Here is a 19,903-nt window from a genome sequence, read left to right as displayed (position 1 = left end):
TAAGTGTCGTCCTCCCAGTTTTTAAAGAAAAGTTGGAAATCTAGATTCTCATGTGAATCCCCCTGATCCCTAAACCTTGTCAAGAAATTAAAACCAAAGCAAACAAAACAATTCTATGCACTGGACTGACCTGGTCAGCCGGAAGACACCTGTAACCGAAGCATGTTAACTTGGACAGTTAGGGTGGCCTCCTCTGTCCCTAGGTGGGTAGAGAGCCAAGGGCTGGGTGAGGCGGGGCCCACAGTTCCCCAGGGCCCAGGGGGCCAGGTGGAGCACCAGATGGAGCACCTCCGCTTCTCTCTGGCCCCAGGGCAGCAGTCCCTGCGTGAAAAGTACCAGCCGTGGGCGCAGGTCCATCTCCAGGGCCTGCGGAGGGCTGCATTCCAGAGCTGGCAGCGGGCGGCAGCTCATCGGAGACACAGGGCAGCCAGGCAAGAGCGGCTGCTGCTGCAGAGGTGGGTGGGCCTGGGGGTGGGAGGGCGGGGGTATCTCCTTCCTCCACCCCAAAAAAGCAGGGACAGAGCCCAGGGGATGGGAAGCTGGATATCTCTTGCAGCTTTGGGGTAGCCTGGACTTGAGGTCTGAGACCCGGCAAACAGGGGGCATGAAGGGCACCCCCAGCCTGGAGCCATAGGGCCTTGGCCACCAACCTTCTCTCAGCTGCTTTGGGAAGGGGTTTGGCAAGCCCCTTAGCCCTGACCTTTGGCCCTGGCCAGCCCAGGACTCCACCTCCTGTCTGGGTCAGTCCTGCAGTTCCAGAGAACACAATGAAGCTAGGATGAATCGACCCCTCCAACACCCACGGTAACAACGTGTTCCCACCGAGTTTGCGTTATCGTGGCCCTTTAAGGAGGCCTCCCCCAGGAGAATCCCACTGTACACGGTTGCCAAAAGATAAGAGCAAAATCCTCCTTTAAACAGAGATGTCCCGATAAAACACGAATGTGGATCACTGATGCATATTTTAAGAGTAGTAAAATGCATCATCTGCCCCCTCACATGGGTCAATACAAATGCACAGGCATCCACAGTGGCCCCGCAGGGATGGTTGGCACCCGTGCTCTCTCCTCTGAGCCCCATAGACATTCTGTTCCCCTCAGGGAGCCCCTTTCCCCTAGCTGGGTCCCCCCCACCCCCCATGGTGGCGTCTCTGCCCCCCAAACTGGGGTTCGCAGATAGGGGTCTGTGCACCAAGGCCCTGATAGAAGGCACTTCCCTCCGTTACCCTCTGCCAGTACGTTTTACAGGGTATAACCTGCAGGGCTTCAGGGTGACATGCCCACCCTCTGCTAGCCAGCTGGGCGGTGCTCTCACTCCTGTTTGGCAGCCACATCCGGGCTTGGAGTGTGTTGTGAGGGAGGCTGGGGTGCTCCTGGCAGGTGTCAAGCCTTCAGGGTGGCCCGAGGGGAAGGGCCAGGGGGCCACACTAGCCTCAGGGCAGAAGTCCAAGAGAAGGGGTACAGCAGGCCTCAACAGCGTGGCGGGTGGCCAGGCCGTGTGAGGGAGCTGGGCCCTGTGTGAGCCCCTCCGCCTGGTGGGTGCCCCCGGCCTTGGGCAACCCTGAGCTTCATATTTGGCCAGGATTGACGGTGCTCTGAGACTGGGACAGGGACCATCTGCCACCGTGGAGCTGGCGGGATGTCCCTCTCCCTGTCCGCTAGACAAGAAGCTTGTCCCTGGTGTGTGCCTTTGCCCCTCCCTTGCCCATTCTAATCAGATTTCTGTAGAAGAGAGATGGGGAGGAGGGACCCAGCTCCCCACCCTCATGATTGCTGCAGACCCTGAGGGCCTGGGTGCGGGCTTCTCCCTTCTCCCCCAGGGTCCTGGAGGCCTGGGCCCGGGCAGTGGCCCAGGGCCATGTCCAGCAAGCTGCTGTCGCCCAGCTCCGGCAGGCCAAGTGCAGGCGCCTCCTGCAGACCCACTGGGCCCAGTGGCGGGCAGCGCTGCTCAGGGTGCAGCTGGAACTGCGAGCCCCGGCAGAGGCGGCCCAGGAGGCCGTGGGGACCTGTACCATCTGCCCCGGGCCTGGGCCTGACCTCAGGCACTGCCCAGGGATGGCCACCAGGGGGCACCTCCTACTGCTGACGGACACCCCAGCTCCCTGGAAACAGGTGAGGTGAGGCCCAGGTGGGGTGGGAGGTCCAAAACTGGCCCCCCAGCCTTAGAACCAGCTTGTTTCAGCCCATGATGGCTACACGGCTGAATGCTTTGCCAGGGGCCCAGCAGCCTGGTAGAGCCCATCCTTAGCCAGTTCCCATCAAACCACCACCCCTGGCTAATCTGACAGGTCAGTAAACCAAGCAGCCACAGGTGCCAGCCCAGCACGAGGTCTGGGTGCCAAGCACTGAGGCTAGTCTTCCAGGGAGGCAGACACCTAAGCTCACCGTAGCTCATGGTGCAAGATGGATGCCAGCCAGGGCAGTAGCAATATTTTGTCATTTTTTTTTCTTACTGGAAAATTGAAATATTTCATTAAAGAAAAATCAGAATTTTTTTTTATAGTCCACATTTCTCCCATAACTCCATCTACCCAAAGATAACTGAGTCCCTTTGCAGACCAGAAGCAGTTGGTGCTAGTGTCAGCAAATAAAGAGGCCCAGGGGACGAGGCACTAATGAAAACCCAGCTCAAGAAATGACACACGGACCCCAAGTTTCTGGCAGGTCAGGTGGTGTAGAAGAGCTGACATCAAGAATCCTGTTTGAGAATGCCAGGGAGTATATAATAGACAGTAGAAAGACTTTGAGGAAAAGGATTAAACTGCTTTGGATTTTCATTTTATTTTATGGTATTGAAAAAGACTAGCTCTGGTTACTTGCAGAATTCACATAAGTGAGGTTGCAGCACCAACAGATTCTGGAGTTTCAGAGTACTTTATGCTAGGAATGGGTTTACAGGGCATTCTATTTTCAGAGTAATTTTATAAATACTTTCATTCCATTCCTGTAAACAAAGTAAGGCAAGGATCCCATTTTACTGAGGGAGAAAGGGAGGCTTACAGGAAGTAAAAATGCTGGGAATGCTAATTAAGATTCCTGATTCTGGGCCTCTCCTGCCCCCACCTGGGACACCTGGTGCAGGTATTGGCCTGTGTCATGGTGCCACAGGGTCCAAGGACCCCCGGCCCAGAGAAAGCCACAGCTGGGGGCTTAGGCTCAGGAGTCAGACCACTTCCGAGCTGTGGGGCCTGGGTAGAGAATTTATCTTTGTAAGCTTAGTTTCTTTTCCCATAAAGTTGAAGAGTAATCCCTTACATCACAGGGTTGCATGTAAAATGTTCAGCCCAGGGCCCAGCCCGAAGCGAGTGCTCCTGGAGTAGGAGGGTGGCAGAGGAGCGGCAGAGGTTGGTGCTGACGGCCACACCACCAGGTCACCTGGGCCCCGGGAGATCCAAGCCTGTCGGGTTCAGGTTCTCCACTCTGGCCTTTCCCTCAGACCGGCAGCTGCTGGACACAGGCCTCGGGACTCGTGGCCCCCAGGCCCCCACGGCTCCACAGCCTCAGCAGGCAGAGGACACACAGAGAACCGTCCTGGGCTCAGAGTAAGGGGACCCTGCCCCTGGGGATGGACTCTCTGCAGCGCAGGGCTGAGGCGGTCACCAGGCCTCAACAACCTGAAAACCAGCTTCTCCTCTTTGGTAAACTGTCCTAGTGTATTCACCTGAGTTGTTCTAGCCCCTTTCCTCCTCTCGAACATTTCAGTCATTTTAAGAAAGGTTTTCTCCTTTCCTGTCTCTTTTCTGTGGGATGCTGCCCCAAACAGCAGCAGTCCCAGGCAGATGCCATGTGGGGGCAGGGGGAAGGTGCGCTGTGCCTAGTTTAGCCCCCTTTGCCACTCCCCTCTTTGTTGTTCTCCCCTTCTAGGAGCTTATACTCTAAGGGAGAATTGGCCATCCTGAACCTCTGTGTTAACCTCCTCTGACTTGACTCCCCTTTCCAGGCGAGACAGAGCAGGACTTCCGGCTGCCCCCTGCCAGCTGCCAGCCTCCCCTGCACCAGGCCTTCGGGCTCTGGCTGCAGTGGTCTGTGCGCTGCGACTGGGCCTGGAGCCTGCCCCTCTGCGTGACAACAGGCGGGGACTGCAGTGCTGAGACCAGAGCCCTCCAAGGCCAAGCTGAGGCCCACCAGAGGCAGCTGGGGTCAGAGCCGCTGTGTGCACGGAGGTGGCGGGGGGAACGGAGCAGGAGGGGCTGGCCTGCGCCCCAGCTGGGCGCCCCCTCCCTCCCCCGCCAGTGCTCCTCCCCACATGATCCAGAAGCAACAGAAGCTCCGCCCTTTCCTCCTGGTCCTGGGGGTGGGGGGCACGGTGCTGGGCATGCGTGGCTGTCTTGGCCGCGGACACACACCAGAACGTCTCTCTCCAGAAGGAAGTACCTCCGGCGCTGGCGCCTTGAGATACTGCTTCGCCGGCTCCAGGGTCCCCAGCAGGCCAGGGTCCTGGCAGCGACCTGGCAGTGCTGGGTGGATGCCCAGGAGACGGAGCAGCTGGCTCGGACACTGGTGAGGGGGCCCCTCCCCACCCCACAGCTGGAAGAGACCTCAGAGGCCATGGGGCTCAGCCCTCCTGTAGTCCACTTCTCACCCATAATCCCTAGAAACGATGTTTCTTAAAGTATGGTCCATGGACCTACCACATCTGAAACCTCGGGGGTCAGGCCCAGGAATCTGCATAGTAACACTCCTCAGATGACAACACCCCTTGTCACATCCCTTTCATCCTGGTGCCACGGAGTGGCGGGGTTGGGGAGGGAGAGGCAGCAGCACGAAGGGTAGCTGCCCAGGATTGCAGGCATCAGAGGCAGCAGTGAGCCCAGCTCTGGGCCTTCTCTGCCACCCGTCCCCACAGCTCAGGCAGTGGCAGCTGGGATGGGCCTGGGGGGCATGGCGGCGCCGGGTCCTGCAGCTGCGGGTGGCTCGGCGAGTACAGCAGCAAAACGATGGCTGTGTCCTTTCCCAGGTACTGGGTAGTGCGGCCCCCACCCCACTTCAGCCCAGCCAAGCAGTCCAAAACCAGGGACCCCTCATTTTCAGGGGAGGGAGCAGTTCAGTTATAGAAAGCAGTTTGATTTTGGAGCCCTAAATTTAGCAGGGGATCACGTGCCCAGCCCAGTCCCATCCCAGACCACTGGGTTTGGAAACAAGGCTTGCCCTGTGCCACTAGCCCTTGCAGAGCGTGGGTCTGGGGCAGCCCCTCCCCTCATGCCCCTCTTGGAGCACAGCCTCCCGGAGCACAGCCTCCCAGACAGCAGCGAGTCAGGTCTATTTTGAGTCTGTGCATTTGCCCTGGGGCCGGGCTGGCTGCCTGCCTAGGGCGGAGGGAGTGGCCTCCGGCTCCCCTAAAGGGCCCAAAGGATCTGGGCACAGGTGCTGCCCCCGCAGACCAGCACGTGGGCCTCGGAGGGGGCCTGAGCCCCAGGCCAATGGCCTCTCCTGCCCTCCCTTCCTGCTTCCAGGCCTTTGAGAAATGGCACCAGCGCCTGGCAGCCAGGGGCCCAAGGAGAGGAGCCACAGGCAGCCCAAGGCCCCTGAGCAAGCTGGGCCCCAGGGGCCCCAGGAATGGGCCGGAAGCTGCCCAAGCCCTGGGTATGGTGGAGCTGGGATGGGGCAGGGGGCCCAGCTGCAGTTGTTGACTTGTTCCCGGAGAAAAAAAGCAGAACTGAGCCCGGCCTTCCATGGGGAAGGAACTGCACCCCACCCACCCCGCGAGTGAAGGCACTCATCCCATGGCGTGGTGACAGAGGGAACGGTTCCCAGCTGAAATGGACAATAAAATGCCCTCCTTAGTCCTCGCTGCTAGTCTTGCTCGGTCTCTGCCCTTAGGCTGCTCTTTGACCACCCCACCCCCACGCGAGTGCACTCCTCTTTTCCACTGGGCCAGCGAAGCTCAGCAGTCTGGGGTTGGGGACAGTGCCAGGCAGCCAGCCTCTGGACAGGACACGCAGCTGAAGAGAGCAGCTGTGGGAGGAGTTTCCACCTAAGAAATAAAACCAGGGGGCGTGTCCACCATGCAGCCCCTGCAGAAGCACAGGTGAGCGATGCCTTTGTACTTGACAGGAACAGGTGCAGGCAAAGCCCTCTAAGGTGAGAAAGAAGGCGGCCAAGGCCTCCACCAAGTTCAAGAATTCAGACTGCTTTTAACCCTCAAGGGTGCTTTCTCTTGACCACCAAAATAGAGAGACAACCCTTTCAAAAAGTGGCATTGTAGAACGGTGAAAAATCCAGCTGAGCTCTCAGAAGGTGGCAAGAAAAGCTTGCATTGCTGGGGTTCAGCCTCCAGGGGCCTGCACCTTGGCCAGCAAGTAGGTAGGTCAGGCAGGGGTTTGCCCCTTCAGTCACAAGTAGTCTTGGAGATGGAAAGGGGCAGCACTGTCACCTTGCCATGTCCGTTCTGCAGGGCCCCAGATGCCTGTTGCCCACAGTCACTTTGCCCATCCTGCAGAGGGCCCGAGCACAAGTTCATCTGTATCCTCGGCCTGGCTCCCAGAGGCTGCCCTGGTGCGAGGGCTCCTGGGCTCTCTTCACCTCAGAGAGGACAGTGCGCCCCACTCCAGCCCACGGTTCTCAGCAAGACGGAGAGGCTCCCCCCCAAAGAACAAGGCCTCATAGCTAGAGCTGGGAGCACCAGGCTCCGTGTGGGGCCGACTCAGTCCAGCCAGAGCCTGGAAGCCTTGTACCCATCTAGCTGCCTTCATTGTGTGGGAGTGAGGCCAGGGCCTGGAGGGAAACAGAGAAGAGGGTTCCCCAGGAAAACTGAGACTGGGGAGCAAGAGGGTGGGCATAAGTGCTCCCAGGCTTAGGGTATCCGGATGCCCAGACACAGAGCCAGTCTGCCTCATTCTGAGGCAAGCTGGTTGAGAAGCTCAAATGTGTCCTCCACCACCTGCCACAGGCAGTTGTCCAGGGGAAACTCATTGTCCACCAGGTTGACCAGGAAGTAGTTGTCGTGGATATACTGGATGATCATGCGGGATGGGGATTCCTCGTCATACAGCTTGCCCCACTGCTCGATCCACAGGGCGAAGGCCTCATCCTGCACACGGGCGAGGTCAGCAGGGCAGAAGCCATGGTTAGCAGGCAGAAGCCATGGTTAGAGGCAGAAGCCACAGTTAGCAGGCAGAAGTCAGCAGGCAGAAGCCGTGGTTGGCAGGCAGAAGCCAAGGTCAGCAGGGCTGCCCACAGGCTGGGATCCCTGCTCAGCACCCTGGGCTTCTGCCTACTGCCCACATCCAGGAATAGAACAGGGCCCACTGCCAGTGCCACTTACCACCACCAGTCCAGAAACACTGACCCCGGTGAAGCGGAGTTGCCACGGCCAAGGGGCTGAGTCCACCAGCCCTGAGGGTGTGGCCTCCAGCCACACACCTGGGACCCGGCAACCCAGCCACCCCCAGACTTCCCAGGTGGGGCGGGTGGGCTTGCTCCAGCTCCTTTACCTTCCAGTACATGAAGCTGACCGGATCCACCACTGTGGGTTGGATGATCTCTCGTCCAGGGAAAATGCCCCAGGTGACGGCATTGGGCTGTAGTTCAGGGGCATTGGTGATGTTTTCACCCTGGGCAGAGTGAGGCGAGGGGCTAAGTGCAGGCCTGCAGAACCTCAACATGCCAGGCCTGCTCAATACCTCCCACCCTCGCCTCCAGCCTGCCCTTCCTCCCAGTTCAGCACTCTCCCACAAGTCCAAAACCCGGAGGTCATCTGGGCATGTCCTTTCACCCCCCTATGCTCCTTTCAGCCCCCACATCTAGTTGATTCTACTTACTGACCCTCTGATCTGTTTCTGCTTATCGAGCCCACTCCAGGTCCCTATCTTCTTACTTGGATTATTGCAAGAGCCTCTGAACTAGCCTCCTTGGCTCTAGTCTTCCCCAGCCCCTATTATCCGATAGTACAGCTGCCCCTGGGATCTTCCTAAAATGAAACGGAACCAAGTCATCGCCATGCTGGAGCAAAATTCCCTGTTGCCTTTAGGGGAAAACCCAAATTCCAAGCAGGACAATCAAGACCCCCGAGGACCTGGCCTCTGCAAGCACTTTTGCCTCAACCTTAGCTCCCTCAGCAGTTTCCTGACAGGGCAGAGGGTGTGGCAGCTCGATGACTTTCCACATCTTCTGCCTCTTTCCTGGAATGCCCTGCTCCCTTTCTGACCAACTCATATTCATCCTTAAAGATGCAGACCACATGTGACCTCCTCCAAGAAGCTACCGCTCATGTTAGATGACACCCCTCCTCTGGGATCCCACAGCAACCCAGAGTGAACTTTCCCCTTTACACTGGTTTGTAATTACCCACTTACTTGTCTGTCTCCCTCACTGGACTGGCTCTTTGAGGGCAGGGGCCTGGCACTGTCTGCACAGCTCTGTCTAGCATGAGGTGGCCTGGGCTCAGTCTCGGAGATGTGAGACAAAGGACCCCGATCAGTGCCGTGTGAATGCCGGGCTGGCCTACCTTCACATCAACAACGTGGTAATTCACCCGCTGCTCGTATTTCTTCAGCACTTGCAGAAGTGCTTCTACTGTCTCGCGGGAAGTGAAGAACTCTAAGTAGGCCTATGGGAGACAGACACCCACCATCAACCCCAAGTCCTTGCCAAATGCCCCGTGTGTGCTCCGCAGCACCAGCCAGATGCCTGCCCTCCCCCCATGACCGTCCTGGGGGAGCCCGTGCACACACACGCGGTAGGACACTGCAAGCACCTGGAGCTTGGCAAGGACACAAACAAAAGGTGAGGGGCAGAGGTACATAAGAGTTCTCCATCTGGACAGGTCTGAGGGATATCTGCCGCGGTCAGGGAAGGCTGACGAATCACAGACACCATTTCAGGAGGCCCAGTGTGACGAGCTAAGGTACATGAGGGAAGCGAGTGCATCCATCCTCCCCAGTGCTGAATAACAAGGACACTATTATCTTGTGTGCCTGCAGTCTATCAGAGAGCTAGCTGGGCACATTCACATACACCTGCTCTAAGGCTCCTAATCCTGCAGGGTGGCACTGTTAGCCCTTTTGCAGATGAGGAAGCTAGGTTCAGGGGAGTTCAGTGACATGGTAAAGATGGTAAACAGTAAAGTCCCAAACCCAGGTCCTTCTGACTTCAGAGTCCATGGGCTTTTGTTCAGAATATAATTTTAACTCTACAGTCCTAGGTGAGAGGTGGTAACTCAGAATAGTCATCACAGCTCCCACTTAGTGAATGCTTTCTGTGTTCTTCCCACTGGGCTAAGCATTCTACATGCTTTGCACGAAGGACATCCCTGTTTTACAGATGAGAAATCTCTGAGGCTCAGAGAGGTCAAGAGACCTGCCCCGGGTCACAGAGCCAGCAAGTGGCAGAGTCCAGATTTGAACCCCCGTCTCTCTGATGTAAACTGTGAGCCCTTTACGCTGCTCAGAATAAGGAGCCTCAGAAGGGAAAGGCTTCTCTGGCCCATTCTCTGAGGAACCCCCGGGTGCTGGTCAGGACAAAGCAGCCTTATGCATCCCTGCCACACCTTCTGGAAGACGTAGCCCCCGCTGGGTCCCCAGCCCACGATGGGGTCAGAGGAGGGCTTCCCGTTGATGTTGGGCTGGGAGTTGATGGTGAGGATGCCCTGCCGGTTCACGCGGAGCAGCTCCTCCTTCATCAGGCTGGTCTCGGCCGCCAAGGGCTCGTCGTTCCAGGGCAGGCAAGTCACCTGGGAGAGAGGGTGCCAGGCAGGGGCTGGGGCAGTGGTCAGATCTGCCATCCGGGTCCCCCTCTCTCCCGGTCAGTCCTCGAAGCCTCCCCTCCTTCCCTGGCTGTCAACTTCTATGGCACAGACCCAACCCGTCTTTGCCTCCAGAAGCATCTCCACGTGATTTCCCGACTCAGCCTTCTCCCTTTGCTGAGGTACCACATCTAGGACATGGAGGGGATGAGGCTCAAGGTGGGGGTGTCACTGTCCCCAAATCTAGCCCAAGGCTGGAGTGGGCGGAGAATGCCCCCAGGGTCGCACCCAGCACCACTCACTTTAGCACCGTTCTGGTTTGGCTCTCCAGAGAGGTAGCAGGCAAAGACTTCAAAGACACTTTTTTCACTGGTCAGCTCCTCCCCCCACATCTTTAGCAGCTCCTCCCTGGGAGACTTGCTTTTCAGGTAGAAGAGGTAGTAGTCTTTCAGCTCCCCAAAGGCTGGGGAGGAGGAATTGCCCCTGGGGAAGGAGGGGGAGGTCAAGGCTGGCTCCTGACAGGAGGACAGCTGCAGCCACATGCCCAGGGGCACGCCTGTGAACTCCGACCCTGACCCCCACAGGGCTCAGCCACAAGCATGCAAACTCCTTCTGCAACCTCCCCGCACCCTCCTCCCAAGACTCAGTATTCACGTGAGGTGAACGGGAATGTCTGCCTGTGCTCACCAACGGCCATTCGGGAACTCGTCCCACTCCTGGGTGCGGTAGATGTAGCTCTTTGGTCTGGAGGCCCAGAAGATGGGGCGCACATCTTCCTCCCGGCGCTTGGGGTGGGCACTGACAGCCCAGGGTAGGGGACGCCTGGGTGACAATGGAGACAAAAAGGATAAGGCGTTGGCTGGAGGAAGCACCACTGAACCTGGGCTCTTAGACCTGACTTGTGAACCTCAGCTGGGAACCCCAAGTGTGCTCGGCCAGCCAGGGCCCAGAACAACACTTTCACTACCACGGGTGGCCGGCACTGCCACGGCCCAGTGCTCTCAGGGACTTCCCTGCCACCCGGCTTCTCTCCACGGCTCCCCTGGCCTGAAGTCAGGGCCTCTGATCTCACCGGGGGTCCTCGGTCCACAAGCCCAGGCGCTTCAGCACCTCTGTGGTGGCCATCTCGCGGTTGAGGGTGTAGAAGTGGAGGCCTGGCACCAAGCCGCTCGCCAGAAGTTTCTGGCACAGGCTCACAGTCAGCTCGATGCCGTAGCTGCGGATGGCAGCATCGTTGTCTTTGATTGGCTCAATCACGCCCTTGATCTCCAGTGGCACCTCCAGCTTGGACAGCTTCACCAGCTGCCGGAGGGAGCTGTAGCCCTGGCCAAGACACGAGGGCACCGTGGTAGCACCTCCCCATCCGTCTCTTACCCTAAATGCTCACCCACCCCCACCAAAGTCCCCCGGCCGATGCAGCAGGATGCAACAACTCAGGAATTCAGATTGCATCCTGCAAGTGCACTTGGGCTTGGCCTGCTTTTCCTATCTTTGCCGAGTCCAGCGCCTGCCTATAAGCATTTCTGCCCTCGGCCCAAGCCAGTTCTTTAACCCCTGGATAAATTTATTGATGTTATGGTGGTCATCTAACCCATTGCTCCCAAGCCTCACTGATCATCAGAATCACCTGCAAAATTCAAGGAGTAAAATACAAATTCCTAGGCCCTGTGCCTCAGATCTACTAAATCAGAACTTCTAGGTGTGGGACCTGGACATCTATCTTCTGATAAAGCTTATCCAGTGGTTCTGATGATCAGCCAGATTTGGGAAACACTGATTTAACCTAAACTTATTATGAGAGTTATAATCTCTGTTCATGGCACTTGCGAGTTGGCCAAAGTACAACGAGTCCCTGCAACTCATGCTCCTGCTGTTTTCTGGGGGGAAACTAGTTGTAACCAAATGGGTGGCAAGACAATACTTTGCAAGGACTGGAGCACTGACTGTCTGATGGAACTCTAGGAAGCATCTGAGATGCACTTCAGTGTGAGCTCAGCACTTCACGCCCGAGGGCTAGGATGGGGGCTGGCGGGAGTCCATCAGCCCTCCTGGGACCCTCACCTGAATAGGGAAGATCCCAGGGAGAATGGGGCAGGTAATGCCTATCTCAGAGCAAGCCTTAACAAATTGGAAGAATGTGTCAGCCTCAAAGAAAAGCTGGGTGATGATGAAGTCAGCTCCTGCAGACACCTTCTCCTTCAAGTACTTCAGGTCGGTCTCAAAGCTCCCTGCTTCGGGGTGGCCTTTGGGGTAACCTGCCAACAAGGATGACAGAGGCTGGCTTCTACCTGCTCAAGGTGAGTGAGGAAGAAACCAGAGAGCCTGGAAACAGGGAATTCTCGTCTTGGGGCTGGGGTTGGGGGTGTGTGTCTGGACTCACCCCTCCCAACAGCCCAGCAGAGATGGAGCTGAAACCGTGAGTGGCTGAGCTCAGTGGACGTGCCCCATCACCCTCCTGGGACCCTCCTGGGACCCTCCTGGGACGTGTCTTAGAGCTACCCTCCCAGGAGTCGGGGTGGGTTGTCCCCAGTTCCCTCCACTGTCCTGCCACATCTCCCTTGCAACCACCAACCAGGCAAATGAGGATGGTACTTTGTGAAGAGAGAAAACACATTTGGGGTATTGGGTTTGACTCTAGGTACTGGATTACAGCACTATTCAACCTCAAAATTACTCAGGGATCCAAGATAGTGAAAAGTTAGAAATCATGTACAAGAAGAACTGAAGAAAGTTTTTTGCTTGAAAAAAAAAGAACAGAGAGAACACAGTAACTACTTTCAAATGTCTATGGTGGGGGAGAGCACTCGCCGTAGTCTGAGTCCTTATTAGTCATATTCTGTGTGGCTCCTGATGGCAGAACCAGGACCCATTTCAGAGACCTGCTTAACAATGGAACGGGCAGCTCCACAAAATAATGAGCTCCTTAAGTCTGAAGACATGCGGCAGCTAGATGACCATTTGGCAGGGATGGTGACCATGGGATTCCAGAACTGCCTGGGAGGTTGGATCAGATGTTCTTTCTGAACTCTATGACCCTTCTCCAGATGGCTGAACTAGCAGCTCTGCGGGACAGGACAGCAGGGACGGTTTTAGGTTCTGCTGGCCTTGTCAGGGCCAGACTCCAAGCCAGGAAGGAGCCGAGCCTAGATCCAGGATGTGGAAAGCCAGGCACAAGCTGCCTGCTGCGAAAGGCAGTTTCACTCTTAAACCCCAAGTCATCAAAAATGCATAAAAAACAATCATTTCACTGGGCAGGGGAGGAGATTAAGTGCCAGTTTCATAACAAAGCTATTTTTTTCCAGTGGGAAATTCAGAAACAAAGAGGCTTTTAAATCACTGAAACTGTATATCTATAAAACCTAAATTCAACTGAACATTTGGATTTTGCTCAACTTTTACTATGTTCCTTTATCTTCATCAGCTTCATGCTTCTTATCCACTGATCTTCTTTTTCACTCACCTTGTGACAAGCAGAGCACAAAGCCATTCAGCAAGTATTAGCACACGGCTGTGCTGGTTTCCAGTCATGATCCCCTACACCCATTACTGGTGCCCGCGTGCCCATTTCCCAATTAACTGACTGTATTATGGTCAATAAGAGTGACGGAAATTTTAACAGTAGGAAATGCCTGTTTCTAGGTCCTTATCCCTATCAGTGCTCCCAGAGCTCTTCACCCAAGCACCTCTTGACTGTCAACAGGATGCCATGGCTACAGCCCAGTCAGCCATAACAAGGAACTTCCTTGAAGCCACGTGGTTTATTATTTATTTTTTAAATTCAGATCACTTTGATATGCTACTCTATAATGCAGCCATTTTTGTTTTCATATAAAAATGATTTGATTTCCCACAAAATATTTGAGAAAAATTGTCATTTCAAGATGTCCCAAATTCACCTGGGGCTTCTTGTGTCCCTGGCACACGCTGCCTCCCACAGACCTGAGCCTTGTCTGAGAAGCCGAAGGCCCAATCCCACGGTGGGTTAGAGGAGGGCCACCGCTTCCCGGTTCTATCCAGTGAACCTGGCCCGTAGCTAGAGCTGACTGTTGGGGATTGAATCGTGCCCCCATAAAGGTATGTTCAACTCCTGATCTCTAGTCCTGGGGGTGCACCCCATTTGTAAATAGGACTTTTGAAGACGTTATTAGTAAGGTTTTGACAAACTGAATGAGGGTGGGCTTTGATCCAACATGGCTGAAGTCCTTATGAGCAAAGCAAATCGGACACAGAAGAGGAGAAGGAAGAGACACATCACCATGTGACCGAGTTACCGGAAAGCCCTTGCCGGAACATTGAAGATTTCAGGAGAAAGCATGGCCTTGCCGACACTTTGACAATAAATTCCTGTTGTGTAAGCCAATTGGCGTGTGCTATTTGTCATAGCAGCCCTGGCAAACTAAGACACTGATGGAACTAGAGTTGAGCCAACCAGATTCTCTCTTCCGGGAATGTGGAACTGAGACTGAGACCTGACCGTCTGGGCTAGTGGCTGGAACTTATACCAGGCATGCTCAGGAGCAGTCAGCCAGACATGTGTGTGGAAAAGCGTGCACAATGGGACCAAGGATGCAGCCAGAAGCAGCTGTGCAGGGCACAGCAGAGATGGAGACTCTCCCCAGAGAGCAGGAGGGATGGCACTGCTTCCTGGTTTGGAGTTCCAGTGCCTTGTGAGGTCTGATGTTATATCCTGATCCTGGGTCCTGAGATCCTCTCTCCCTTGGGATCTTTTCCTAAAGATCCCTGTTTGCTTTAAAGACAAATAGGGCTGGAAAGCAGGCTAGGTGCATGAAAAGGCAGAGGAACAATAATTTAAATGGGTGGTGGCAGGGTACAGAGGGCAGTGCATGACAGAATGAGGATAAGGACATGGTTTAATTCACCTTTGTACCTCCCTTACCCAGAGCAGGCTCCAAGCCCATGGTGTACCTGATAACCGTGACCTGAATGAATCCTGATGGGCTCTCCATACCTTGGACCAGGACTTGACATCCCATTCCTTCCCCTCTCCTCCCCTACCACTGGGATGCTCCAGCCACTCACCGGCCACACAGATGTCAAAGTAGTCACCAAACTCGCTTCGGATATGCCTCACCAGGTCTGCAGCGTAGTTGAAGCCCCCTTCTTCCTCTTCCCACTGGTCACCTGTGGGGTCTGCAGGGTGGATGAAGGTCACGGTCACTAGGCCTTTTTGTTCCTTCTCCCTGCCCCAACACCCAGGGTGGTGAGACCTCACAGGATTGGAGTTTGGGCCTCCCCTTTCCAGCACAGCACTTGGTGGGGGCAGCAGCTGTGAGATGTCTCCTGAGGGCAGACTGTGTCAGCAGTGGTGGTGCCCTTCAACCAGCCAGAGGGTTTGAGAGTCCTTCCCTTCTTAAACTCCCACCTAACCCGACTGCTCACTCTCCCACTCTCTTGGAGCTCTTGCTTAAGAGAGAAGAAATGGTCGTGCAGTGGATGGCATGAGGTCACAAGGTCCCACCCATCAGGCTCTCTCACCCACATCTGGATGCCTGAATGACAACAGCCTCCAGAGGAATAACCAGTGGTTTTCACTCCTGGGACCAAAGCCAAAATTGCACTCAAATTGGGTCAAGAGTTGGGTGCAACCTGAGATAATGAAGCTGTATGTAGCCAGGGCAGAGGTTATCAGGCACCAACTGTATTCCTGATTGAACTACACTGAGGTCGAGAAGCAGCTCCATCTGTGTGGTGCCCATGGCAGACTCACTGCCCACAACATCTGTCTGTCTATCGGCAGAGATGGGATGCTGGGCCTGCACAGTGGGGGACCCAGGGAAACTAAAGAACCCTTCCAGAGACAGGAGGGGCTATCGGGAGATAAGAACCCAGAGAGCAGGGGAGTGCTGGCTCCACACCTCCCCTCAATGCTAAGATGTTCTTCAGGCCCAGCCGCTTGGCCTTGTGCAAATGGCCCGTGATCTCCTCCCGGCTCTGACAGCAGCAGGTCATATGCAAGATGGTTTCCAGACCACAGTAGTTCACAGCAGTGCTGGCAATCATCATGGAGGAGGTCTCCTTGTCTGACCCAGGGTCCCCAGCTGGGTGCCAGGTCACGTCTATGAAGAGGGGGCCGCCTGCCCCCATCCGCTCAAACCTGTAGGGAATTTCTTTCTGAAGATGGCTTCCTAGGGAAACACCACCCTTCACCACCTTCCCCAGGGCCCGGGAGTCAGAGAAGCAGAACGTGCACTTTGGAGTTGGACTAACCTGCGTCCATATCCTGGTTTTGCTATTCATGAGCTATGTGATCATGGGTAAATCACTCAACCTCACTGAGCATCAGTTTCTTCATCAAGAAAATGTGGCCGGTAACTACCTGCTTCACAGTAACACCGAGAACATGAAGATATATGGCTCCATAGCACTTAGATCAGTGCCTGGGACGTAGTAGACATTCAATAAATGTGAGCTGCTATTAACAATGATGACGATTACTATTTTTACGGAGATGGTACACAACAGCAATGCCACCATTTTCTGTGGCATTTAGCCTCTTCAAAGTGCTTACACATTTATCATCTTGGGTGAGTTAAGACACTTCAGGGGTCAAGGATTAGGGGACCCCTCAGAGTGGGAAGTGGAACTTCATCCTAGGAACTGGGTAAAAGAGGGGCAGCATACACAAGTTCCTTTCCTGCTGCCCTCCCCCCGGACACCCCAGGGCAGGAGCCAACAGTGCCACAGGCCTAGACCACAATTCCTGAGCTAGACTGGAAAGTCACGCACACGTGCTTTGTTCCCAGCCACGACATGGTGTATTTAAGTGTCTGTGTACCTTTAAACTTCAGAAACATGCCTCTAGAGACATATGAGAAACGCAAACAGCAAAAATGCATTTGAAGAAACTGCAATTCATAACGTGCTAAAGTTAATTCAGCTGGCATTTCTAGACTTCAAGAGGCATAATCCAAATTCCTAACTCACTGGAAACATTCTCCAAGGAACTGCTTTGTGGTTTCCTAGACTGTACTCACGATCCAGCCCCATCCTCCAAAGAATGTAGTTTGAGAGAATAAACATGTGTAACCCACTGGCTTCTAAGAGAGATGTGTCTAAAAATCCCTGACGTTGTACAGGGGCTTTTGGGGACTTTGAAAAGTTGAAGATCAAGTGGCCTATTCCACCTCTGCTCTTTTCCAGCCCCTCTGGCTGCCTTGTTCTGCCAGGTTAAAGGGCGGCCCCGCTGCAAAGCTGACAGCTCACTATCCGCCCCACCCCACCCCCAACCAGTCAGACCCCTCATCTTTATATCAACTCACCTTGAGATGAGATTGACAGCTCCCTCCACAGTCCGAGGAGGGAAGAATTCCAGGGAGAACCACCTGTCACCAGATTCCATCCTCCGCCTCATCTTCTCCCGGAGCCTCTCGTGCCGCTCGGGCTCCAGGCTGGGAGTGGAACTTCTCGAACCCTCCTTGGAGCTCTCGCCATCACTGCTGCTGCCCTCGGAGCGGGGGTGGGGACTACCGTTCCCTCTGGTTTCGTTCACCATGGCGGGATTCCTGCTGCACGGGGTGGGGACAGAGGATGTCAGAGGGCAGGCGGCGGCCAAGCCGAGCACATTCAGGCACCCGAGTGGCCTGTGCCGGGGGGAGACGCTGCATTTCCACACAGGAAGAAGAGTGGGGGTAAGGCTGCCGCTGCCCCCAGCCAGCTGCTCCACACTCCACAGCTCCGACCGGCTGCCGCACACGCTTTGCACTCCCCTGCTGGCTGGCTCCATGCATGACAGCCCCCACCCGACACAGAAACACGGTCCTGCAGCCCAGGGCTCCTTGGTGACAGCTACCTGATGGAGGGCGGCACAGAGAACCTCCCGCTGCCAGCCTCCGAGGCCCACGTTCCCAGGGAGGGGCAGTGGGGCCTGGATGGAAGGGCCCTGGCCTTTGGATAGTCCATCTCTGCCAGCTTAGATCCAGAGAGTAGGTGGAAGGGAACAGCAGAACCTTCTTCCCCAGCGGGTCTGTGCGACTGGGCGGAGCCATGACAAAGGAAGAGCCTGGAGCTACAGCTGGGGCCCGCCAGGGGGCGGGGGCAAGGCTTTCAGGCCGGAGGGAGGGCTAAGGCTCTCGCTGAGAAGGAAGGAGAGGGGTGGATGGGAGGAGGGCGGGCGTGCGGCCCGAGGCTGCCAGGGTTGGTAGAGACAAGGCCAACTAAAGTTCAGGGTCACTGGATCACTCTCCAGAGAAGGAATAGTTTGGCCTGGCCCTGCCTGGAACATCTCCGGTTACTCGGAACAGTTTGCCTGTAGGATGCAGAGGGCGGGGGCAAGGCTTCCAGGCCGGAGGGAGGGCTAAGGCTCTCGCTGAGAAGGAAGGAGAGGGGTGGATGGGAGGAGGGCGGGCGTGCGGCCCGAGGCTGCCAGGGTTGGTAGAGACGAGGCCAACTAAAGTTCAGGGTCACTGGATCACTCTCCAGAGAAGGAATAGTTTGGCCTGGCCCTGCCTGGAACATCTCCGGTTACTCGGAACAGTTTGCCTGTAGGATGCAGAGGGCGGAGGGCTTGATGGAGCAACCAGGTTATTCCTGAGCTCATGGGTTAAAACTTGTCAGTGTTTCAGTGGTGGCCAGACCTAGTTCAACCAGGGCATCAATTTATGGCCAACCCAGAACAAAGGCTGTCCCATCTACGTCTGCCTTCCAGGCTGTCCTCCTCACACACACCACTGAAAGCAAGTAATTACGTTAAGTGCACACTCGTCATGTACAAAGCTGTGACCCATGGCAACCACGGGCAGGTCAACAGCCTACACAGCGCCATTTGGCAGTCTGCTAGGAAAATAAGACAGATACTTTAAAACAAAAAAACAAACAAACAAAAAATACTACCTTTGCCCAGCAGTGTGAAAATACACGGTAGTGAAAATTGAGTGTGTAGTGGCTTGGGGCATCAGCGGGACAGCCAGGCCAAGTTCAGGCCTTTCAGTCTACTGCTAAACCAGTGTCTTTAACCATTTTGGGGTCCTCAAATTCATTTTAAGAATCTGATGAAATCCACTGCTCCTTTGCTCCGAAACACCCCAAACACATAACACACAGGATGCATCCAAAATCAGGGTGTCATGAGACCAGACTAAGAATGCTTTCTCCAGCTGGGGCTGCCCATTGGGATTCTGACCCAATGCCCCACATTCTCAATGGGATTTGTGTTGGGAGTGAGACAGGGGATGGTGGTAAAACAGCCCAGCTGGCCAGTCTCCCACATCCAAAGGAGAGCCTCGTTGTGGGGCCTGGAGGCTGAACCACCTGTAAACTGTCTCCTTTTTTATTTGCTCAATAAGGATAAAGATTTATTGCATTCCTAGTATGTGCCAGGCACGTGCAGTATTATTCCCTCTTTCCACCAACACCCACTATTGACCTAATTTAACCTGGCTCCCAGAACACCCCGTGCTGTGATTGTGGGTTATCAGGGTTGCGTCCCCACCTGCCCCCTGGTTCCCTGAGACCCGGCAGATCTCCTTTCTGGGTATCACAGTGTCTGGCACATGGTAACAAAAGCCAACAATCACCCAGAGCCAAAGAGACAGGAGCTGCCCTGCATTCTGAGAACAACCCCCTGCCACTTACTGAGCGCTTACTCGGTCTGTGCGAAACACTGGCGGCCAGGGGAAGAGGAGCCCACCACTCCCACAAGGGCCAGAGTGGGCGCCTGGGCGCCGCCGGACGCAATGGGCTCCAGGTGCTCGGCGGTGAGGCAGGTTTAAGAGGCTAGAGCAGGAAGCCGCCTCCGCGACCCGGATGGCCCGAGGGTTGGGAATCGAGTCACCGGATCACTGGGTCAGGGACCGGGGCTGGGACGCGGGCCCAAGGCCGGGTCCCGCGGGGCGGGGTCACCGACCACCGGCTCAGGGCCCCCAGAGCCCCGGGGCTGAAAGTGAGTCTTTCTATCTGATCCGGTGCCCCTGAGGGGCGGCAGCCATCGGGGGAGTTACAATCGTCCCGTGCCGGGGCGCGCAGAGGTCGCAGGAGACCCCCACCTGGCGGGGCGGGCCGGCCTCTAACGCTCCCCGCCCATAAGCAAGTCCCCGCTCCCGCGTGGGTGTTCCCCGGTTTGGAGCCTCCCTCCCGGGCGAAGACCCCTGGCCCGGCAGCCACTCACACTCACCCTCCCGTCGGAGGTGGCTCGGAGCGCGCGCACGCCCCCGCAGTGTGGTCGGTGCGGGGGCGCGCGCGACGGGGCCGGGGCACGCGGGGCGGA

At 55.9% G+C, this 19,903-nt stretch overlaps 2 protein-coding genes across 7 annotated transcripts in view; one reads left to right on the top strand and one right to left on the bottom strand.

The window, feature by feature from the left end:
* The window catches only part of C2H1orf167 (chromosome 2 C1orf167 homolog), a 17,615-nt gene extending 11,842 nt beyond the window's left edge, over positions 1-5,773 (top strand). Inside the window, 8 exon segments of the mRNA XM_037810462.1 lie at positions 311-455; positions 1,820-2,111; positions 3,436-3,541; positions 3,940-4,138; positions 4,233-4,293; positions 4,364-4,577; positions 4,846-4,939; positions 5,452-5,773. Coding sequence (XP_037666390.1) covers positions 311-455; positions 1,820-2,111; positions 3,436-3,541; positions 3,940-4,138; positions 4,233-4,293; positions 4,364-4,577; positions 4,846-4,939; positions 5,452-5,629 — 1,289 coding nt within the window. The 3' untranslated portion in view covers positions 5,630-5,773.
* Positions 2,762-19,903, bottom strand: MTHFR (methylenetetrahydrofolate reductase). Of its 6 annotated transcripts, none has more exons than XM_037828510.1 (12): positions 19,811-19,903; positions 16,962-17,207; positions 15,558-15,796; positions 14,722-14,832; positions 11,743-11,936; positions 10,754-11,004; positions 10,369-10,503; positions 9,984-10,164; positions 9,487-9,669; positions 8,446-8,547; positions 7,433-7,552; positions 2,762-7,029 (listed from the first exon to the last, which is right to left on the bottom strand). In XM_037828510.1, the coding sequence occupies exons 2-12, from the start codon at positions 17,192-17,194 to the stop codon at positions 6,832-6,834; spliced, it is 1,947 nt and encodes a 648-aa protein (XP_037684438.1). In that variant the 5' UTR covers positions 17,195-17,207; positions 19,811-19,903; the 3' UTR covers positions 2,762-6,831. The 6 variants fall into 6 exon arrangements, with proteins under 6 accessions (XP_037684438.1, XP_037684439.1, XP_037684441.1 ...); XM_037828511.1 differs by having other exon boundaries at positions 16,962-17,204; positions 19,811-19,882; XM_037828513.1 differs by lacking the exon at positions 19,811-19,903 and adding an exon at positions 19,273-19,407.

The sequence above is a fragment of the Choloepus didactylus genome, chromosome 2, assembly GCF_015220235.1.
Source record: "Choloepus didactylus isolate mChoDid1 chromosome 2, mChoDid1.pri, whole genome shotgun sequence".
In the NCBI taxonomy this organism is placed as follows: Eukaryota; Metazoa; Chordata; class Mammalia; order Pilosa; family Megalonychidae; genus Choloepus; species Choloepus didactylus.
This window is presented reverse-complemented; position numbering and strand designations above follow the sequence as displayed.